This window comes from Sesamum indicum, linkage group LG11, assembly GCF_026168435.1.
Source record: "Sesamum indicum cultivar Baizhima isolate 11 linkage group LG11, ASM2616843v1, whole genome shotgun sequence".
NCBI lineage: Eukaryota > Viridiplantae > Streptophyta > Magnoliopsida > Lamiales > Pedaliaceae > Sesamum > Sesamum indicum.
Genome location: NC_142667.1, coordinates 14,910,310 through 14,930,737, shown reverse-complemented (window position 1 = coordinate 14,930,737; position 20,428 = coordinate 14,910,310). Strand labels below are relative to the sequence as shown.

At 37.1% G+C, this 20,428-nt stretch overlaps 4 protein-coding genes across 6 annotated transcripts; 2 read left to right on the top strand and 2 right to left on the bottom strand.

Annotated features, from left to right (window-relative positions):
* Positions 1 to 1,221: 1,221 nt before the first annotated feature.
* LOC105174286 (OVARIAN TUMOR DOMAIN-containing deubiquitinating enzyme 12) lies at positions 1,222 to 7,738 on the top strand. The gene is made up of 11 exons (XM_011096333.3): positions 1,222 to 1,522; positions 3,861 to 4,276; positions 4,365 to 4,531; positions 4,847 to 4,920; positions 5,628 to 5,682; positions 6,187 to 6,261; positions 6,382 to 6,455; positions 6,552 to 6,600; positions 6,706 to 6,790; positions 7,132 to 7,188; positions 7,522 to 7,738. Exons 2-11 carry the CDS (start codon positions 3,961 to 3,963, stop codon positions 7,581 to 7,583), a joined length of 1,014 nt encoding a protein of 337 aa, XP_011094635.2. The 5' UTR covers positions 1,222 to 1,522; positions 3,861 to 3,960; the 3' UTR covers positions 7,584 to 7,738.
* An 887-nt stretch (positions 7,739 to 8,625) lies between these two features.
* On the bottom strand, positions 8,626 to 9,635 carry LOC110012822 (transcription factor TCP11-like). Its single transcript, XM_088875784.1, has one exon. The coding sequence runs from the start codon at positions 9,465 to 9,467 to the stop codon at positions 8,862 to 8,864; it is 606 nt and encodes a 201-aa protein (XP_088731910.1). The 5' UTR covers positions 9,468 to 9,635; the 3' UTR covers positions 8,626 to 8,861.
* A 3,733-nt stretch (positions 9,636 to 13,368) lies between these two features.
* Positions 13,369 to 17,243, top strand: SIGF (RNApolymerase sigma-subunit F). Of its 3 annotated transcripts, none has more exons than XM_011096331.3 (10): positions 13,370 to 13,623; positions 13,780 to 13,862; positions 14,115 to 14,260; positions 14,514 to 14,653; positions 14,789 to 14,992; positions 15,094 to 15,346; positions 15,442 to 15,672; positions 15,828 to 15,968; positions 16,177 to 16,377; positions 16,753 to 17,243. In XM_011096331.3, the coding sequence occupies exons 3-10, from the start codon at positions 14,228 to 14,230 to the stop codon at positions 17,038 to 17,040; spliced, it is 1,491 nt and encodes a 496-aa protein (XP_011094633.1). In that variant the 5' UTR covers positions 13,370 to 13,623; positions 13,780 to 13,862; positions 14,115 to 14,227; the 3' UTR covers positions 17,041 to 17,243. The 3 variants fall into 3 exon arrangements, with proteins under 3 accessions (XP_011094631.1, XP_011094633.1, XP_011094632.1); XM_011096330.3 differs by having other exon boundaries at positions 13,771 to 13,862; XM_011096329.3 differs by lacking the exon at positions 13,780 to 13,862 and having other exon boundaries at positions 13,369 to 13,623.
* Positions 17,244 to 17,477: 234 nt separating this feature from the next.
* LOC105174285 (Pentatricopeptide repeat (PPR-like) superfamily protein) lies at positions 17,478 to 20,118 on the bottom strand. Its single transcript, XM_088875783.1, has 2 exons — positions 18,827 to 20,118; positions 17,478 to 18,712 (listed from the first exon to the last, which is right to left on the bottom strand). The coding sequence occupies exons 1-2, from the start codon at positions 19,815 to 19,817 to the stop codon at positions 17,925 to 17,927; spliced, it is 1,779 nt and encodes a 592-aa protein (XP_088731909.1). The 5' UTR covers positions 19,818 to 20,118; the 3' UTR covers positions 17,478 to 17,924.
* Positions 20,119 to 20,428: the final 310 nt, after the last annotated feature.

Sequence of the window (20,428 nt, the reverse complement as noted above, 5' to 3'; positions counted from 1 at the left end):
GATCAAAACTGAAATCGTCTAAATTTTTGTCCCCCAATAAATAAAAAAAAATACTCATCTCTCCATCACACGTGAAATCAAATTGAATTGAATTATTTGATTATTACTTAAGAGACAATAAACAAAAATATAGTATTGAATTACACGTGGAATCGAATAGGCATGAATTATTTTCAACATTTCCATTAAGAAGCTGAGAGTCCATTTGCCTTTTGCACCCATACCCGACCAAACAAATTCTTTATAGGATACATATAGGCCTACCTAACTGTGTTTTTGTCAATTAGGACGGCACATAATATTTGATCAAAATATCAAACCATGAATCATAAAGTTTGAGAATATTTAATTACTTTTGTTGCTTTCAGTGTATTAATGTGCACACATTGTGACCCAACCCATAGAAACCTAAATAACAACATCTAGTGCATCACACTCAGAAATCACCCAAAAAAAAAAAATTAAAAAATCTTTAATTAACTAATATAATAATTGAGGCATGGTTGTTTTGAGTGCAGATCCGCCGCCTTGTACGTATCAAGAATTTGTTGAATTTCATGCCAAAGTGTCGTGATTGTGGCTGCCTGCCTCCGACTATAAATAGTAAGGAGAGTAAAGACTCGCGAAATTATTTAAATTGCTGGATGCATATGTCGTGCTGCAAATTCCAATTTGTCCACCTAATTAGTCAGAAATGTGATATTATGCTAAACCAACATTTTATTTAAAAATTTAAATTATTAAAAAATAAATTAATTAATTATGTTAATATGCTGAGATTTTTTTAAAAAATTGAATTTAATCTGTAGTGATCCGAATCAAATAAGATGAATAACGAATCATTCGATGATTTCCATGGTAAAAGGTTTATGGTGCTCTTAAATCAAGATAGGGGATAAATTGTGTTGTCCATATCTCAAGTTTATCTGTCTTTACCCTTCTTTTTTTTTTTCATTTTTAACTAATAAAAAATATTTTAAAAATAATTATCTGATAATCTAAAATTGGATAGTGGGAAGCAGCAGGTGGTGATAAACACGCAACAGTTTGGCAATTCTACTAACACGCAAAACAGTGATGTCAATGTTGTTGTTACCTAAATTGAGGACCCATTAGCAGTTGAAGGAAAGAGCGGTTAAATGAAGGGTATGTTTGGATGCACTGAAAGGGCAGGCGGCAGCCATCCATAAAGCGTTTGGAAAGCTTCCGTACGCCATTCACCAATGCGCTTTCTCCCCTCAACTTGTTCGATCTTTAACAATTCCACTGTCCCCTCCTTACCCAAACTGTATATAAACCACTTCAAATCCCACGTCTCCTTTTTCCTCTTCCCATTTGCATTGTTATCCTCTCTCTCTCTCTCTCTCTCTCTCTCTCTCTCTCTCTCTATCTATCTAGTACACGCACCCCTCATACAGTTGCGGAACGCGTTTTCTATGTGTATATACTTACACGTAGTTGCACCAAGTGTATACATTTCAGTTGTGATTTTTTCAGGCGAGTTACTGGAATTGAATTGAAGGTGAGTTTCGTGTTTGTGGAATTCATTGTGACGTTGATTGATCTTTTTGTTTAGTTTCTAGTGGATTTCAACTGCGATTTGGAATTGCTTTGGTTCGAAGTTTCGGATTCTTCTGGATGCTGATATGCTTCGACTCTATGAATATATTTATTCTCAATTACGCCCGTACTATTCAATTAGTTTGCTGAATATGAGCATATTTTGATTGTGTGTTGATCGTTTGATTAAATAATCAGTTCTGGAAGAGATTTAGGTATATTCAAGGATGATCCTTTAATTGCACCTTTTTTTTTTCCTCTTCAACTTTTTCTCTCTTTATATGAATGATAGTGCTGCTTGCAGCTTGCTAGACCTTTTCTTTAAAAATTAATCACGAATTCTACTGTTTACTTTTGAAGTTTCCAGATTTCTTGAGCATTGGAATTTGATATTGAAAAATTTACTGTGAATTTTTTACTGAAGATAAGTTTTGGAGCGTTAAGCTAGCCGTGATTGGATAAGTGAACCTTTGGAAAAATCACCAGTTATAAAGATATGCATCTATTAGAGAACAATCTGAATTTGCATATGCTTAGCTCTTGATCAACTCTCAGTTGTGTTTTTTTGACTGTGGGTAGTGAAAGTATATTAAAGAACACATCTCCTTTCAATTGCTTATAATCTTATGGCTTTGGTGATACTTTCCTTCTCTCAATGGCAATAGATCACATATGTGAACCAGTTTTTCCATGATTCATTTTTTTAAGAGCCTCTAATTCCTCACAGAAATCAAAGGCGTTAGGAAAACTCTTGCTTTGTGGATAAAGAGTTTTAGGTTAACTATAGCTTTAATGTGTATGGATCTGATCAGTCAATCAATCTTTTCCGTGGATGTGTCCATATTCTTGGAAATAGTTTTGAGAGATTTCTATATGCAGATGGTATTCTGGAATTTATCTACAAGCTTCAACAAGTAAAACGTGATGAACCCTTGGCATCCTCTTCTTGAATTATTTATGGGGCTGTTTTGTAAGTTAAACTAAAGGAGACAGATTTGGCTTTATCAGATGATTAACAAAGAACAATGTTGAGTTGATGGACATTTGATCCTCAGAGATACTACTATATTTTCATGTAGTTGTGATCTATTCGATATCATGCCTTGACCCAAAATTTCCCGAGAAATCTTATTATTTCTGATGTATTTGGACATTTGAGTTTATTTTTCGGACATTTAACACCTTTTGGATTTACATTGAGCAATTGCGGGATATGAAGCCAAGCTCTAAAGCGCAAATCTAATACTTTCAGCATAAGGACACTCTTCATTACAGACCATATTTGGACTTTTGACATACTTTGAAAAATACTTTAGTGAGTAATTCTTACATCCATTGTAGAACAAAAGAAAAATCTGGATTAATTCCATAATCTGTGCTTAACCTTGGTGTTAGCAGTTGTTAAATAAATTCCAAGAATTCATATGTTCATTTATTTTTGTATTTTCGTAATTTTTTGCAAACGTTAGATTTGGTTTGTATATAAGTATGGCTTTTTCGACCATATCCACATTTGTGTATATATTTTTAATGGGTGAGGTACTTAGGGCCTAATAGCTTCAGGGGTAGATTGCGTTATCTTCTATACAAGTGATTTTTAGATTTGGTTTGTATATAAGTGCCTTTTGTACTTGTCATCTTTTAACAAGTAGTCCAATATTTTCCAGATTAATATAGCCAGCTAATCAGTTTCTAGAACAGTATTAATTGTACTTGATTTATGTAAAAGAAAAATGCTTGATTTTCATTTGCATAGCCGTAGGTCCGGAGGTCCTTGGAAGGAGGGATTTATAAGAATATGGTTCTCTAATGCCTCATGAGTTGTATAACTTGTACTTTATGACGGATGAGACTTTTTGTATCCTTCTGTCTTCCCCTAAGTGATATACCCTCCGTCCCAATATTATTGTCCTTGTTTGAACATTTAGTTTTGGAAGCAAGTGGAAAAGTGAACCTTTTGGATGTCTTTGGACATTTTGCCTTTTAAAGTTTGTTGTTAAGTATAAACGAGTCCATGTTGTTACTCTGAGGATGTGCTTGGGAAAATAAATTTCTGTTTTAGGAATGCAACTTTATTTGCTACATCCTGAAGAGTAAATAGGGTTAATTTGTATTAAGAGGGTATGACGAAGTTGATTATATAAAAATACCGTCATGAGGTTCAAATTTCTGAGGGGACAACCAACCAGAGTCTTGTTGCTGTTTGCTCGAGCTGACAGTATTCAAAGAGTTCTACTTATACGTACCAATATTTGCTACTCCTGTCACTAACTGAATAATTTATCTCTTCCCTATTTTAGCTGGGGGATTTAACAGAAGCAGAAAAGCTGGGTATTACTGCATTGTTCATTGGTTGAATGCACGTTTTGGTCTGAAAGCACTCAGTGGAAGAAATAAAAAATGCATGAGCCAGAATCAGATGCTGCTCCTTGGAGCTTTTTCAACTTCGACAATATTTTCAGTAACAATTATTATGGAGACAGCACTCAACATGATGTGAAAATTTGCCATGAACAGTACATTACAGATAATCATTGTGATACAGAGTGTGGCAACATTGACACCGATGAGATTATTGCACATTCTCTTCTTCAAGAAGAATTGTCACAATTATCAATTGCAGAAGCACCTGAAATATCACATTCTGGGGAGGAATACTCGCAAAGTTCCTCTGTTGTCCCAAATTGGCATAATTCTTCAAATAACTATTATCTTGGTATGTCTTTCTTCAGTTGGTTCTTGTGTGGTTATCTCAGGCTAGATTATATTATAATAAATTCCTGAGAAACCTACAAAATTTGCAGGTCAAGACGGTCACTTGCATGAGACTGATGATGTGGGAAGTGTATGCTCCAGTCCTGGAGATCGATCATGTGATGGAGATGATTACTCTTATACTTTGGACATAACTGATGAGTCTGACCTTGATGGAGAAGTTGAAAAGAGGCTGTACCAAATGGTACCTGTTCCTGTAAGTTCCAGCTCTGTAAATTTGCAAATGTATCCAAGTTTGTATTGCACTTAAAGATTCTTGAGGACTCTTTTGAGAAGGTTGTATTATGTATTCTTAGGCATCTGATGCTATGGCAAATCAAAAGATATCCTGAATCTGTTTCAAGCCACTGCTGAATCACATGTGATATTCCTAATATATCGAGAACTGAGTGCAGCTCAAACTTTAAAGTATCAACTGTCAAAATCTTGTAGTTTGTGTGATAGGACATAATTTCAATTTCTTTAAGAAGTTCTTCAAATGATATTCAAGTGTTTTATTGGTACTATGCAGCATATTCCAAGAATTAATGGAGACATACCTTCAGTTGATGAAGCGACATCTGACCATCAAAGGCTGCTAGATAGGTATTTCTGATCCCCTCTTGTGTTGGCTTAGAATATCAAATTACACCTGGTGCTTTAGGTGTGTAGCTGTCCTTTCCTGTTCCTATGTTCGTCAATGTCTTTGTCAATTAATGTCCTTAATATGTGTATTTTCATCAACCAAAAAAAAAAGAAAAAAAAAACCCTCCTTAATGTGTATCTCCTTGCTCTTGTGCTGTATGCCCGCACCTGCATCCTTGATCACCCTACATTGTGTAAAATAATCTTCTTTTGTCTAAATACCCATTGAAAATGACCTATACCAAACTAGCCAAGTCAGCTTTTTCAGAGAGAAGAGTTCATAAGCCACCAAAAAGTTTTCCTTTCAGCTGACTTCAAGGGTATTTAAGCAGAATACTTCTCAGTAAGCTTGTTTAGCGTCGTGAGGAATTGTGGTGGACCAACAAAGTGTTAAAGATGGCTGCAGTTTATAGTGTCTATAAGGACTGGATTGGAAATTTACATTACCTTCCTGCACTTGATTTTGGAGTGAAAAAGGCGAAATTGGGGTGCAAATGAAGCCCTAGACGATGCCTAACTTTGCAGTGGACCCTCATCTCTTGCTATGATTTTCTCATTTTCTGGTTGCACTTTTTGCTGGAATAGATCATGGAGATATATTATTTTCATGATCATAAATTGGTGTAGCACATTTTTCAAATTGATCTTGGGTGGTGATTCTGTTTCAGGTTACAGTTATATGACTTGATTGAGCACAAAGTTCAAGGAGATGGAAACTGTCAGGTTAGTTTTCTCTGTCTTTTGCCTTGTTTTGAGTCCAATTAGACATTGCAGTTATCATTCTTGCAATCTATTGTTGCAACGTAATACTTGGCCAAAATGTTCTAGTAGAATTATAACAAACAACCAGATCACATGGAGATAAACTTTTATCGCTTGCTATATGCTAAAACAAAGACCATTTGGAGATTACAGAGATTTTTCCTCATTGCCATTACAGACTTGTTATCAATAACACAAGACCATGTAAAGACTAAGAAGTTTTCTCATATCCATTATAGACTTGTTATAGTTAAACTGAATCATGATGAAAACTATGAGTTATTCTCATCTCCATTATGTCTTGCTAATTTAATAATAAGCAGGTGATGCTAAAGCCTATGGCTTGACCTTTTCACCTTAAAATGAGTTCTAAGTAAACACATATGCCGTCATGTGCTTATTGACCATTGTTATATTTCTACAATTTGATGGAATTCCAACTCAATCATTATGGTTTTCCTGCAGTTTCGAGCTCTATCTGATCAGTTTTATCGGACTCCTGAACACCACAAATTTGTGAGAAAACAAGTTGTCCGTCAGGTGGTTGTAGTTGTAAAGAAATATTCTTCTTTTTTGTTCTCTGATCTGGTTACATTCTGGTGGTTCATTTTTGTAGTCGTAAATCTGACATCTTCCTGTGTGTTGGTTTCGTATTTTAAGCTTAAAGCCCATCCCGAGATGTATGAGGGCTATGTTCCCATGGAATATGCTGAATATCTGAAAAGGATGTCCAAGTATAGTTCTTCATCTTGATTTTCATCTTCCCCCTTGTTGTCATTTTTCTTTTTAGCACCTTGAACTCCTATTCTGTTTGCATGTTTAATGGCCAGGAGTGGCGAGTGGGGTGATCATGTCACACTCCAGGCTGCTGCAGATTCGGTAATGATAGCCTTACCTTAACCAAGTCTGGCGTGTTTGTCCTTTTTCTTATGGAGTATATGTACTTGCTATAAGAACTTAGACTGGCTCTTTTCCTTTTGACAGTATGGTGTGAGAATTCTTGTAGTAACTTCATTTAAAGATACCTGCTACATCGAGATTCTTCCCAAAGACCAGAAGTCCAAAAGAGGTTACTATTTGGTTTTCTTAGCATTACTTGATTTTATTCTGTTACTTGATAATAATAATCGGTAGTTCTTGTTGGAAATTGGTATATCATAATTGCTGCACCTAGTGTTCGGTAGTTGGGATCTTGTGAGATGCTTTCTCTTGTCAGCTTCACAAAACCCAACATATCCTTGTCTGCCATTCATTTATTTTTACAATATCCATTCCCCTTCTCTTATCAATTCTTGTTTTTTTTTTGTTCGATTTCCCTAGTTGTATGTGTGTGCATGATGATATGTGTTCGATCATATATGTGTCCGGATCACTACGGATTAAATTCAATATTTGTGTCTTCTTGTGCAGTCATATACTTGAGCTTCTGGGCTGAAGTACATTACAACTCAATCTATCCTCAAGGAGGTAAATCTCGTTTCTTTTTGTCATGATTTAATGAGAGTGGGGATCGGACAAGAGCGAGATGCATGCTTTTGCTAAACCATTATGATTTAGTTGCATGAATGCGTTCTGCCTAATACTCACATCACCAGTTGATGACTTATACAGACAATTTCACCCACGCTCAAGCCCATAAGTTATCTGTTATAAGCATTTGAACCCAAACAACTGCATTTTGCCTTGGCTAGAAACAGAAGTATAAACTGTAGATTTTCATGGTGTCTGAATCGTGGTATCTTCAGAGAACTTTTTTGGCATCCTATACTAATATGATAAAAATTAATTTTTATTGGTCAGATCTGCCTCCAACTGATTTTAAGAGGAAGAAAAAGTGGTGGAGCTTTCGTAACAAGCAGTAGACATGTTATGAATCATATACTGCTTTCTCAACGTGGCGGCACCCTTGCCTCAGTTGTACAGTCCTCATTGTGAAGATGTTTATCTTTATTCGTTACTTTATATGTTCTCTTATAATTACACTATTATAATATTAATTTATACATCATTATTTTTACTAGTGTGCTACTACTTCAGTATGCTCACAGCCTCCTTATGACGTAATCTTTCCACCCTTTTCGCAAACAGTGAACATTTCAAGACTTTCCAGGTTACTTCTTCTATGTCGCCCTTCGCAAATTTGAACCCCTCTCCTTATTGCACTTGTATCCTGCACTTCTGTTGAGAGCACAATTGGGTCTGAGAGCATAATTGGGACGGAGAGCATGCATTTAATCTTTTGATGACCATTTCTAATATCAAACTGATGCCCATGAGGTTTAGCATGATGGTCCATTCCTGGCTCAGAATCCACCAAAGAGATATACCCGGTATTAAAGTTTTTCCTAGTGTTTGATCTGCATATACTTCGGGCAACTGAATGTATGTCCGGAATGCAGCAAAATAATGAAGTCAAGCAAATGGAAACTTGTTGACAATAACATTCTATTCATAGTATTATGGTACTGTTCACCCTTTTCCTCTACGTTTCTCGGATGTGGCAACCTACTGGTCCATGGTCGTGGTTCAACTCAAATAAATAAATATACTATTTTCTCACCTGCCAACACCACAATTGAATTACCATTTACACCCCGTAGTTGTCAAACCAAACCCACCGTCGGCTGCTGGAAAGTAAAAACTAGATTTCACCTGGACCCAGTCCCGATCCATGGAATAGGAACCCACAATGATTGTCTCAGGCCAGGGTTGTTCATTCTTCTGCATACAAGTAACTTTTCCCCATGATTAAAGCCGGTCTTTTCTTCACATCATTAATTCCTCCTAACAATAAATAAAAACCATAGCCTTTTCCAAACACATGAAACTAACAGCAGTAATTCAACTTTGGAAATATTGATATAGTATAGTAAAAGCGGTGTAGAATTTTTGCCTTTTCACTGATTAGATTGCCAATGGTATACGTCTTTTTCATTCGCATTTTCATCATTTACCCATCAAAGTACAAAATTCCCAATTATCGAAAAGACATGAGAAGATATCTCCACCTAAATTCCCAAGAGGCCCCACTTTTTTTCTTTTTTAGCCATATAATAAAACACAAAAATATGATATCCTTTCTTATAGATAAACTAATTGCTAATTACTTCTACAGTTGTAGTAGATAGCTTAGAATCTATCTATTGGTGATCCCCGGAATGCCTCTCCTCGGCCTCTTCTTCCACCGTTGCCGGCTGCAGCAGCAACGCTGTAAACGGCATGTGGCGGTACCCATTTCGAAGGAACTCCAACTCCATTGGCGTCGATGGCTGGCACAGGTCCAGCCTGCAGCTCGGCGGTGGTGGAGGAACCGTGAACATGTTACCGGCTATCACGGATGACACCGGTTGGGCCACCATGGTTAGCGACTGGGTCGACCTGCTTGCTGCCGCTTGAACGGTGGCCGCGGGACGGGGCGGGGGGAGGGAGCCGGAGGAGGTGGAGATGGCCTCAGCGGGAAGTGTGCCGGTTCCGGTGGCGGCGATTATGGAAGGCTCGGCTTGGCGCAGGAGCCACTCTATGGTCTCGCCGTCGGAACGGTGACCAAGTTCCCGCGTAAGCTGGAAAACACGGGCGGCGCAAAGAGCAGGCATCCGGACGCGGCGGCCGCGGCCGTTGACCTTCGTGTGGCGATCTTTGGGGGCAAGAGGAGTCTTTCTCTTGTGGATTGAATTGCGGGGGGCGGAGGTGGCGGGGTGGTGGTGAGAAGAGGAGATTTTGTGAAGCATCATATCTGAAGAAGACATGTTCGTTGTTTAGAGTGATGTTGCGTTAGGGTTTTTTTGGTATTTTTGATGGATGGAGAGAGAGAGAGAGAGGGTATGGAGTGTGGACTGAACACACCTATTGACCCCACCACAACCACAAGACAAGATGACAACGTACTGACGAAAGAAAAAATAAAATAGGTGTTGGTGTGGTGGCTGAATTTTATAATGATATATAAACCGGTTGGCGGGGGGGGGGGGGGAGGTGGTATTGGAACTGTGAATGGGGGATGGGCCCCCGCACTTCTATTTATGGGCCTATTAGGGGACCTAAATGGGCCCACCCGTCATGGGGACGGGGTTCCCCCACACTCCCATATATCTGGTATTAGTATTATTAATTACCCATTAATTAAACCTGGTACTAGAGTTGGTCTTTAAGTAAAACTCAATGTAGATAAAACTGTCCTCCCTCCCAACCTTGTTATATGGTGAATTTGATGAGAAAATATACATGAATTAGCTTGAGGAATTTGTAGCTCATGATAACAAGTGCAAAATTTATAAACTCGTTAAGTCTCTCTATGGACTGAACAAACACTCAAAGAGTGGCATGAAAAATTTAATAAAACTATTTTTACGTTTGACTTCATCGTAAATAAAAATGATAAGTGAATATACGATAAAGTTAAAGAATATAAAATAATTATTTTATGTCTGTATATAGATGATATTCTGTTAATAGGATCATATCTAGAAATTATAACTGAAACCAAGTCATTTTTAAAGAATAAATTTCAAATGAAGGATACAGGCGAGGTTAATGTAATTTAAGGCATCTAGTTGATCCATTTAATTGATGGGATAACCATTTCTCAATCTTACTATGTTGAGAAGATAATTGAGAAATTTGGTTATCAAAACAGTAGAATTTTAAAGACATCATATGATTCTTTTGTAGCTTTATTAAAAAATGAAAGTGGTGTTCCCAAATTATTGGGAGTTTACAGTATCTAGCAAATGGTACGAAATCAGATATATCCTTTTCTGTCTCAAAGCTGGTTAAATACACTAGCAAGGTACCTAAAGGGCACGGTATCACTAGCCATATATTATAGACAACTCCCTATTGTTCTTGAGGGATATAGTGATACTAGTTGGATAGTCAAAAACTCCAGAAGTAATAGGTGTTTAGAATATGTCTTTACCTCAGGTGCAGACACGTTTTTTGGAAGTCTGTAAAACAGATTTTGATAACTCAATTTACTTTTGAAGTCGAATTATGTGCTTTGGATATGATTGGTACTGAGGCAGAATTGTTATATGGGTTGTTATCACAACTTTTCATTGTAAGCGAGCATCTTCCACCTATTGTTGTACATTGTGATAACCAAAACACAATTGCAAAGGTAAGAAGTCGTAAATACAACCAAAAGACCAAACAACACATCTAAATTAGACTAAAGTCTATAAAAGAATTAGTGTCAAACAGAGTAATTGATATTGACCTTGTGGGAACAAAAGACAATGTAGTTAATCCTTTTAAGAAAGGATTGGATTTGTCACAAGTTTATAAATCCAGATTAGGGATGTGACTGAAAATCCATCAATGATATAACTATGATGGCAAGCTAACTTTCTAAGTGGAGATCTCACAAAGAAGGTTGAATGTGGTATTAACAAGTCGTAGGGTATATCAGAGCACTAAAATACACTGATACTTTGTATCTGGAGTTTGTCCCCTGTAATTCTAGAAGGTGTTAGTATATCAAGTATAGTAAGAGTTTAACTTTGAATATGGTCAAGTCTATCAGACGAGATGCTAGCAGTATATCCCTAGAGACGACCAACTAAGTGAATGGAGTTGTTTGGCCGCAACTAAGGAATTAGGTTATTCCTAAAAGCATTCATGAATAGGATCTGAGGCACATGGCTTACAGTGTCAATCCTAAAAATCCACACAAAATCTGTAGCTTGTTGTTATTGATAGAAGCTATCGCAGTCGCAGACTCAAATTCAATGCATAGTTCCATTTGACTTGGTGATTGCTGACATTAGATAACTTAGGCAGTGGTTCAAATCGGAAGATACCATTATTGAAAGTAAATCACAGAAACTTGAGTTCAAATTTGTGGATTTGTAGGGAATTATTGTAATTTTAATAAAAATTACATGAAATTCATAGATTAGGTTGAGAAAAATAGAAGAAATATTTGTCCCACATTGAAGCATGATGGGACAATGATGAGAATTGATAAGTATATAAGGTGTTGTGGAGGTGAGTATTATACACTCATATTTTATTATACCACATAGAAAGTTTATTCGTATAATAAACTCCTTATATTAAGTTTAAATCTAAATTTGAGTTTGAAGTATTATGAAGATTAGAGTGAACATGTTGTTGCCCCACACGTGCACCACCCGCCCTGGCTTTCAGTGTGGGGCGTTTGGTCAAATGTCTCAGGCTCAAGATATAGCTTTTTGCAGTAAAAGTTTTAAATTTATTTTAACAATGTCTCAGGCTCAAGATATAGTTTTTTGCAGTAAAAGTTTTAAATTTATTTTAACAGTTGAAAATATAATTTTTAAATTATTTATTAAAATTAAACTCAATTTTAATTTTTAGTTTCAAAGCTGAAAATTTCAGCTGCTGTTTCAAGTTTTTCTTGGCTGTTACATTCGGAATTAAGAGTCATTATTTGACTGAATTTCATGCTGCGAGGCTTGGTTTTTTGCATATATAAAGGCTTGCCATTTTTCATTTGTAAAAACACAACTTATCAAGCTCTCTCTCTCTCTCATCTCAACAGATTTGAAATTAATTTTCAGTAACGAGCTTCTGAGTGATTGGTCGAGGTGTTTTTTGATATAGTGTTAAAATAAAAGAACTGTAATCGTCTTATTCTGGAAGAAACTATGTTGTGACTGGTGCGCTACTGATACAGGATGTATATTTTTTCAAGACAATCAGTCAATCCTACAATTCGATCAATTCTTATTACCATATAATTATCGTTGTAAGTTTTTTATTTAATTATTTTCTCATAAATAGCAATTCTAACTGTTACACATTATTTGTTCCAATATAACTTTCATTACTTTTGATTTTTAAATTCGATTCTTATATTTCAATGTTTCGCTACTCAAAATTGAAATTTTTCCAACACATTCTCCATTCTCCCAACCACCAATTCCGACTCCCTCTCCCTCTCCCTCACTCATATACCACTTCTTCTACTACTAATTATATCTTAATCACATCTTCTCTTCTCTTTTACACTATTACTGTCTGCCTGCCTGCTTTTTTACCTTTTAACTCACAACTAGAAATCAATGGGTCGTTGTTTAGTTACTGAGCTAAAATGCTAATTTTTTGTGGAAAGAAAAAAGAAGAAGAAGAAGGGTCTTCAGATCTTATGAGAAGATTAATTAACATAATCACTCATTAATATGACATAATTTACGCCAACTAATCTAATTAATTAATGCTGTCTTTATTTCATGAAATAAGAGGTAATGGAGGAGCCAGGCAGGCTTTGGACTGGAATCATATTACATCTTTTAATTTATTTAATATACACACATACGCGTATGAATATTATATTATTCATTATTTAAAAAATATTTTATATACATAATATATTTATATTAAATAAAATATAAATATAATAAAATTTAGAATAAAAAATTCAATAAATGAGCGTATCAATCTCGGTTTTTTTAGTATTGTTAAAGTTAGGGTTACAACAGTATTTTTGGGTTGTATAAAGCCCATATAATTTAGTTGTACCAAGTTCTACATCAAATGGGCCTTCCACTAGAGGCCCACTTGAACTATACTGGGGATATTATCGTAAAATTGGAGTCTTGTGGGGGCATTGAAGTAAATTTAAAAAAAAAACAACGACTTGCAAAAATCTCATCCATTTGAACGGTGGGTTTATCTGCTCTCAATCCTGCGAGCTGCAAAGGCCCTTCTCATTTGCTTCAGATATTTGTGCAAAGGAACTGAACCAAATGGAGTGAGCAGAGATTGCTTATTGATTCTTTCGCTCTTTCCCCTCATCCCTTTTTCTTTATTTTTAATTGTTCTTCCGTAAAAGTAGTGTAATGGAGGCAGGAAGGAGCTTGGTTTCTTCTCCACCACAATTTCCTCCAAGAACCCATCTCAGGAATTGCTCTTCTTCTTCAGGTTTTTTGTCTCTAAAGTTTTATGCTTTTACTGGGTTCTGAAATGTGACCGTGTGTGGTTGTGCGCTATACAAGTGAAGAAAGCAAATGATGTCTGGTTATGTTTACTTAAGATTCATGCAGTTGAATTTTCTATAAATTGTTCTAGTGCTTGCAGGTTGTATATGTTAGTGATATTCAGCACCCTCTCCATGCATCCGCTGTGTGGAACTTAGAGTGATACTCTTGAAGGCAGATTCTGTGAGAACACTGAGAAGAGTTACTATATTATAATATTCCATGTTGGTTTTTGGTTATGAACTAGAATTGTGGGATGTGAGATGGAACAGTTTGACAGTAAGAAACAGCAATTTTGAATTTTGACGATGTTGAATCGGAAATTTAAAATTTTTGGTTGACGCATTATAATTGGTCACTGTTGTGATATTTGGTTATGGTTGCAGTACGGTTGTATGATGCATATCAATTTGATGTTACCTGCAAATTTTGCAGTTTTGCTGCTTCATGATCAAGTGACTCCTGCTCTTACCTCTCTGTCAACTACCTTAGCTCGACATTCTCCTACTTCAGTTCTTACTCAGGATCAGCATAATGAGAGCAGGTCGATGTTGTGTTCAAAGGAAGATAGTGTATTTCAGGTGAGACTCAAGATTAGCAATGCTATTCTGGTGTTAATAGATGTCGATTTGTCGTACTACTGGAGGTGTTTAAGAAAGAATATTCTGGACAGTGCTTGAGAATCTTTCTTCCCATTTTTCATTCTTCTGATCATTTTGTTATCATTAGTAATTTGGTGTTATTAAAAAAGATATTACCTTGCAAGCCTACAGTCCAAGCTGACATCATTATGCAAAAATCGTTTTGGTTGATATGTTTGTCTTTCCTTTCCAGTTGAAGCAAACATTGGGTATGAGGCAGGCGGTAATGGCGCCTGCATCTTCATCTAATGATGGGAATGGCAATGTTGATCCTGATCAGTATGTAAATGAGTTTCAGCTTCAGTTGCTACGCAGGCCAGAATTGTGGTATTTGTAAGAGTAATCAAACTATTACACCTACCTACCAGTGCTTGAAAATTTTCTATGACTTTTTGCCTGTAGCATTCTCTGCATCAGAATCCTTTTCTAACTGTCAGCTCAACTTGATCAATTTATGTATCATTGCAGATGGCCATCCTTACAGACAAAGGAACAACTCTTTTCTATGACAATGGAGTCCATTTCAAATAAAAATGAAAAATTTATAGATGTAGAAGCAGACCGTGTGGTTGCACTTGCTAGAGAGGCTTTTTCAGCATGCAAAGAGGCAGCTGCCATTGTTAAAGATGCTGAACTTTTTGGAGCTCGTCTAGATGACTCTTCTAGTATAAGGTCTGCATCCTTTTGTTTTCACTTTTTCAGCTTTATATATGTGCTATCTAAAATCTCTTCACAAAGTTATATCTGAAGCCTTTTTCCTGTTGGCTTCCTAGGAGTTTGACTGGTGTTCCTGCACAAAGAACTGTGAGGTCAACACGTCTTGTGGAGAGGCAGATGAAGAGAAGGAGGGTGCCCAAGCCAAAGATTGAGGTTCAGGAAACCAACCATCGTAGGAAGCCAGAATCACAGAGAAAATCTGATGAAGGATTTGATCCTAATGATCCTCTTCGACTATTCTTACGGGGACCAGAAACAAGACAACTTTTAACTTCAAAAGAGGAGTCAGAGTTAATAGTGAAGATACAGGTTCTCTTCAAGTTCTTCATTGCCTTTTCTGTAATGGGATACCTGTTCTGGTCAATCCGACCATAATTATTTACAAGCTACTTGTTTTCTACTAGGAGTTGATGAGACTACAAGAAATGAAGAGTCGGCTCAAGGTTCAGTTTTCCCGTGAACCTACACTAGTTGAGTGGGCTGCCGCTGCTGGGATTAGTTGTCAAGCCTTGCAGTCCCAGATTCACTGTGGGGACAGCAGCAGACAGAAGTTAATTTGTGCCAATTTCCGCATGGTGGTTCACATTGCCAAGCAGTACCAAGGGCGTGGTCTGAGCCTTCAGGATCTCTTACAGGTGAACTGGAGTTGCTTAATTAAGTATTCACCTTGGTTTGACTTTGCAACAGGAATGAACTAGTATCAGAGTCTTTAGTATTTACTTCTTATTCTTGAATCATTGTGCAAGCTGCAGCTTCTTATGATGTGTGAAGCTTTGTTGGTCTGTTGTAGGAGGGAAGCATGGGTCTTATGAGAAGTGTGGAGAAATTCAAGCCCCAAGCAGGTTGCAGATTTGCTACTTATGCGTACTGGTGGATAAGGCAATCGATTAGGAAAGCCTTATTTCAGCATTCTAGGACGATCCGCTTGCCTGTAATACCCCTTTCCAGAGTCTGCAATTTTCCATTTTGATCCTAAGCTTTAATTTTACAAATTATCTTTTATGGCTATAAATTGTTTCTATATTTTTCTAGTTATGCTTATTGATGATATTTCAGCTGCTTCCTCGTGTTTGTTCTTAGTTCTTCTCCTTCTGTCATTTTTAAAAGGAAAGTTGATTTAACTGAGTTTGATGTTTCAGGAGAATGTTTATAGCCTCCTCTCCAGGGTGTATGAGGCTAAGAAATTATGCATTCAACAAGGTAATCACCTCCCAACAAAAGAGGACATAGCAGCATGTGCTGGAATGTCGGTTGAGGGACTGGAGAGATTGCTGTATACTGCTAGAATGCCTCTCTCACTGCAAAAGCCTGTGTGGACAGACCAAGATACAACATTTCAGGTAGTGTTGTTATTTTTAATCTTTTAGCACCTGGTGAAGCTTTCTAATTGGAAATCATGGATCTCGATCCTTAATAAAAAGGATTTTGATGTTTCTTTCTGAAGAATTCAATGGGAATTTGTAATGTGATGGCTGGAGGGTTCTGTTTTCTCAAAAAGTAAATACTCTGGGATACTTACCGAACATATTCAAAAAAATATTTTCCCAAAAAGGTATTAGACCCTGTCATTGACATCTCAACAATTTATAGTAGTTAGTCCTGCATTAAGTTCTGCTTCTGGTAAATCTAGAAGCCAGTCTTTCTTTCTATATCAAGTACATGAAATCCAGCTCTCACCGAGACTAATAGAGGAAATTTGCTATTAATCTCTACAGGAGATCACTGCAGACACCACAATTGAAGTCCCAGATGTGGGTGTAGCAAAGCAGCTGATGCGACAACACATCAGGAATCTCTTGAGTGTGCTCAGTCCCAGGGAGAGGAAGATAATCCGATTGAGATTTGGCATTGAACATGGCGAACAGAAATCACTGTCTGAAATTGGTGCTGGTTTCGGATTATCTAAGGAGAGAGTTAGACAACTGGAAAGCCGAGCATTGTACAAGCTGAAACAGTGTCTTGGTAGCCATGGGCTAGCAGCATATGCAAATATGATCATTTAGTCTGAATGCTGTAATTAGGTTGTGCAGTAAATGAGATGCTGAGGGCATTTTTTATTTTTTTGATATGGCAATGGAAGTGAATGTGTCTGGTTGGACTGTACATGAGACCAACACCATTTGCTCCTTTCCTCCATAATCGAATTGTGTTCTGTAGAATGTCAACAATTGGAATTTTTCTTCAATATCATTGAACAAAACTGTAATGGCGGAGTGGTTCTCGATTAGAATCTTAGACCTTACATTCTGTAGATAGCTGCTGCATATCTGATTTCTTACCCTCCCCATGGTCCGTACCATAGTGGATTCAAGAATGTCCTTAATCATCATATGCTTGAACGGAAGTATACAGTGAATGACACACTGAGCCTTGCCTTGGTATTACTATAGGAGAATCAATGTTTCTGCATCTACAACAGAAATCAGTATACTACACTAAATTGACATTGGAAACTACGGCCTTAAGAATGATATAAATCATTGTAGATTCACAGAGGGTGTTGTGGTAATGGTTAACCTCAATGATGCACCTAATGCAATTCTTCAGATATGGCCACATACCAATCATGGGGGTATGTGGGCACATCTGAAGGACCCCAATATTCCATCAATTGTATCTATAACTCAGAAGCAGCATTTAGTGCTCATATCAAAGGTAGGTAATATACCATTTTCATCAAGAGAATGGTAGATCCATGCTGGCTGGAAAGAGAATTGTTGAAAGTATTGAGTCAGGCACTCTTCTGAGTGCGGATGAAAGGAACTAGCTCTCGATATAGAGTCCTTGTCATAAGAATCTTGAGGGAGACCAGCATGTTTCCAACATACACCACTTGCTCTCCCATTAGAAGCACCTTGCAGAAAATGAGCTCAACCAATCTCATAGTTCATACAAGGGGAAGCCTTTCCTTTTTCTCAGGATTAGTCTCAGACAAAGGTTTAGTACCATGGAGGCTGCCCACAAGAGAAGAGTATACAGAGTCATCAGGTGTGAAACCAGCCTCTTTCATCTCATCATACAATTTAAAAGCTTCATCTGATCTTCCCTCTTTTGACAAGCCAGATATCAGTACTGTGTAAGTTACCAAAGTTGGACTTATATTCTTTTCTGGCATCTGTTTAAAGAGCTTCACAGCCTCATCTATCTCTCCAACTATGCACTGTCCATGGACAAGTGAGGTGTATGTATAAACATCTGGCAGCAGCCCATTAGTTTCCATTTTCTTTCTCAACATATTTGCTTCTCTTATCTTTCCCTTTTTGCAATATCCATCTATCAAAGCATTGTATGTCACATTATTCGGTTTCTCTCCCATTTTCTCCATCTCATGTAACAATTTCTCTGCTTCAACAAAATCACCTTCCTTGCTGTATATGTCAATCAGAGTTGTGTAAGCAACTGTGTTTAGAGCTACACCCTTATCCACCATTGAGAATAGCAACCTTTTTGCTTCCTCATGCCGCTTTAGTTTGCATAAACCATTTGCAATTATGTTGTAAACATAAACATCAGCTTTGAACCCTTTCCTCGCCATAACACCTTGCAGTCTCCAAGCTTCTTCAATCATCCCCTGCTTACAATAGCCATCCATCACTGTGTTGAAAATCACCCGATTCATGTCTATTCCTTTGGTTTGCATCTCGTTGAGCAACATTTCTGCTGCATCCATGTTCCCTGCTTTGCACACACAATATATTAATGAACCGTAAGTGTGCACATTAGGTTCCAAGCCTTTCTCTACCAACTCATCAAATAAAGCAAACGCCTTCTTAACATCTCCCAACTTACTAAAAAGACTAATCATTGAGGTGTAGACATGAATATCCGCCACTACGCTCTTCCCATGCATTCTCTCAAACAGCTTCTCCGCATCTTCAATTTTGCCATGCCTCGCCCGCCATTCAATCAAAAGCGTGTAAGTTGCAGCATTGAAGTCCACCCCTGCTTTCTCCATGGCAGCCAAGATTTCTTCTACTCCCCTACAATCGGATTTCTTTACATAAGCATTTATCAATGTGTTAAAAGTATACACATTGGGTTTCACCCCTCTACTAACCAGATCATCCATCAATTTCCTCGCTTTCTCAACTTCCTTTCTTTTACACAATCCATCAATCACCAACGTCATTGAGTAAACCGTGATAACCACATTGCATTCCACCATCTGCTGAAAGAACCGATACAATGACTCAAATTGATTGCATTTCCTGAATGCGACCAAGTAAACCATGCAAGACCGCTCATCAATCACAAACTCATTATTCACCATATACTCAAAAACCTCCAGACCCTCCTCAAACTTTCTATTGTCGCCATAAACCCTGAATAACATATCAAAAAACTTGGTCTTTAGTTTGGGTTCTACACTATTTCCACCCACTACAGAAGCTAATTCTGAAACCGGACGTCGAAGATTCTCACCAACAACAGCAGCATTCAAGATCTTCTTGGCCTCAGCAAATCTTCTGACTCCAAATAACCGCAAAATGAGTGTTAGGTGGGCTTCAAAATCGGGTTTCTGAGGAACAATAGACTGGTTCGACTGCAGAAAATTGAAGAAGCGCAAGCAAGAAGACGCTGGAATTCGCGGATTCGAGAGAACAAGGTGGGTTATTCGGGAATTAAGTTTGGAAATCACAGATGGTGAAATATGGAGAGATTTTGAGGTAGGACCGATTAGGGCTTTCGCGATCAAGTTTGCAGTCTCTTCATTGGATCTTGAAGCAAAATTCGAGCTGAAAACTTGCTTCATAGCACCGTAGAACTTTTGGCTCGACATGGAACTTCGAGAATGCAAAAATTTTATGGCTCACAGAATTGGTGCCGTTCTAAAAGCAGAACCAAACTGGAAATGACGTTAATCATTTGTCAAATCCAATAAAAAGTTGAACTGGATCCAATCATACTTAAATATTGCTACTGTAATCCCCAAATAGAGTGCTAAATAGTTGAACTTGCTACTTAATCAAGTCATTTTGATAGTTCTGGTTGAGTTTCCGCATTCTAAAACCCTAGTTTCTTGTTCTCTTTAGGGGTTAAATGCAAAAGTGGAAATATACAAAATGATTTCATAAAGGAAAATAGCGTATGTGTTTGGATTGGGTTTGCTAAAATTGGAGACTCACCCTGAACCACGACCCGTTGGGTTGAACTTGATGAACCCGTTAGGTTCAGTTAATACTTTTCTTATATTAAAAAATATAATTTCTTAAAAATAATACTGACATAATTGAAAGGTTACTTTTTTTTGGTAAATTTATATGTACAAAATTGCATTAAAATATTACAAATTTTAGAACATGTATTACTCATATAAACATTAAAACATTATAAACTATTTATATCATTATTTTAATTTATGAAAATATTAGGTTAATGTACTGTATATAA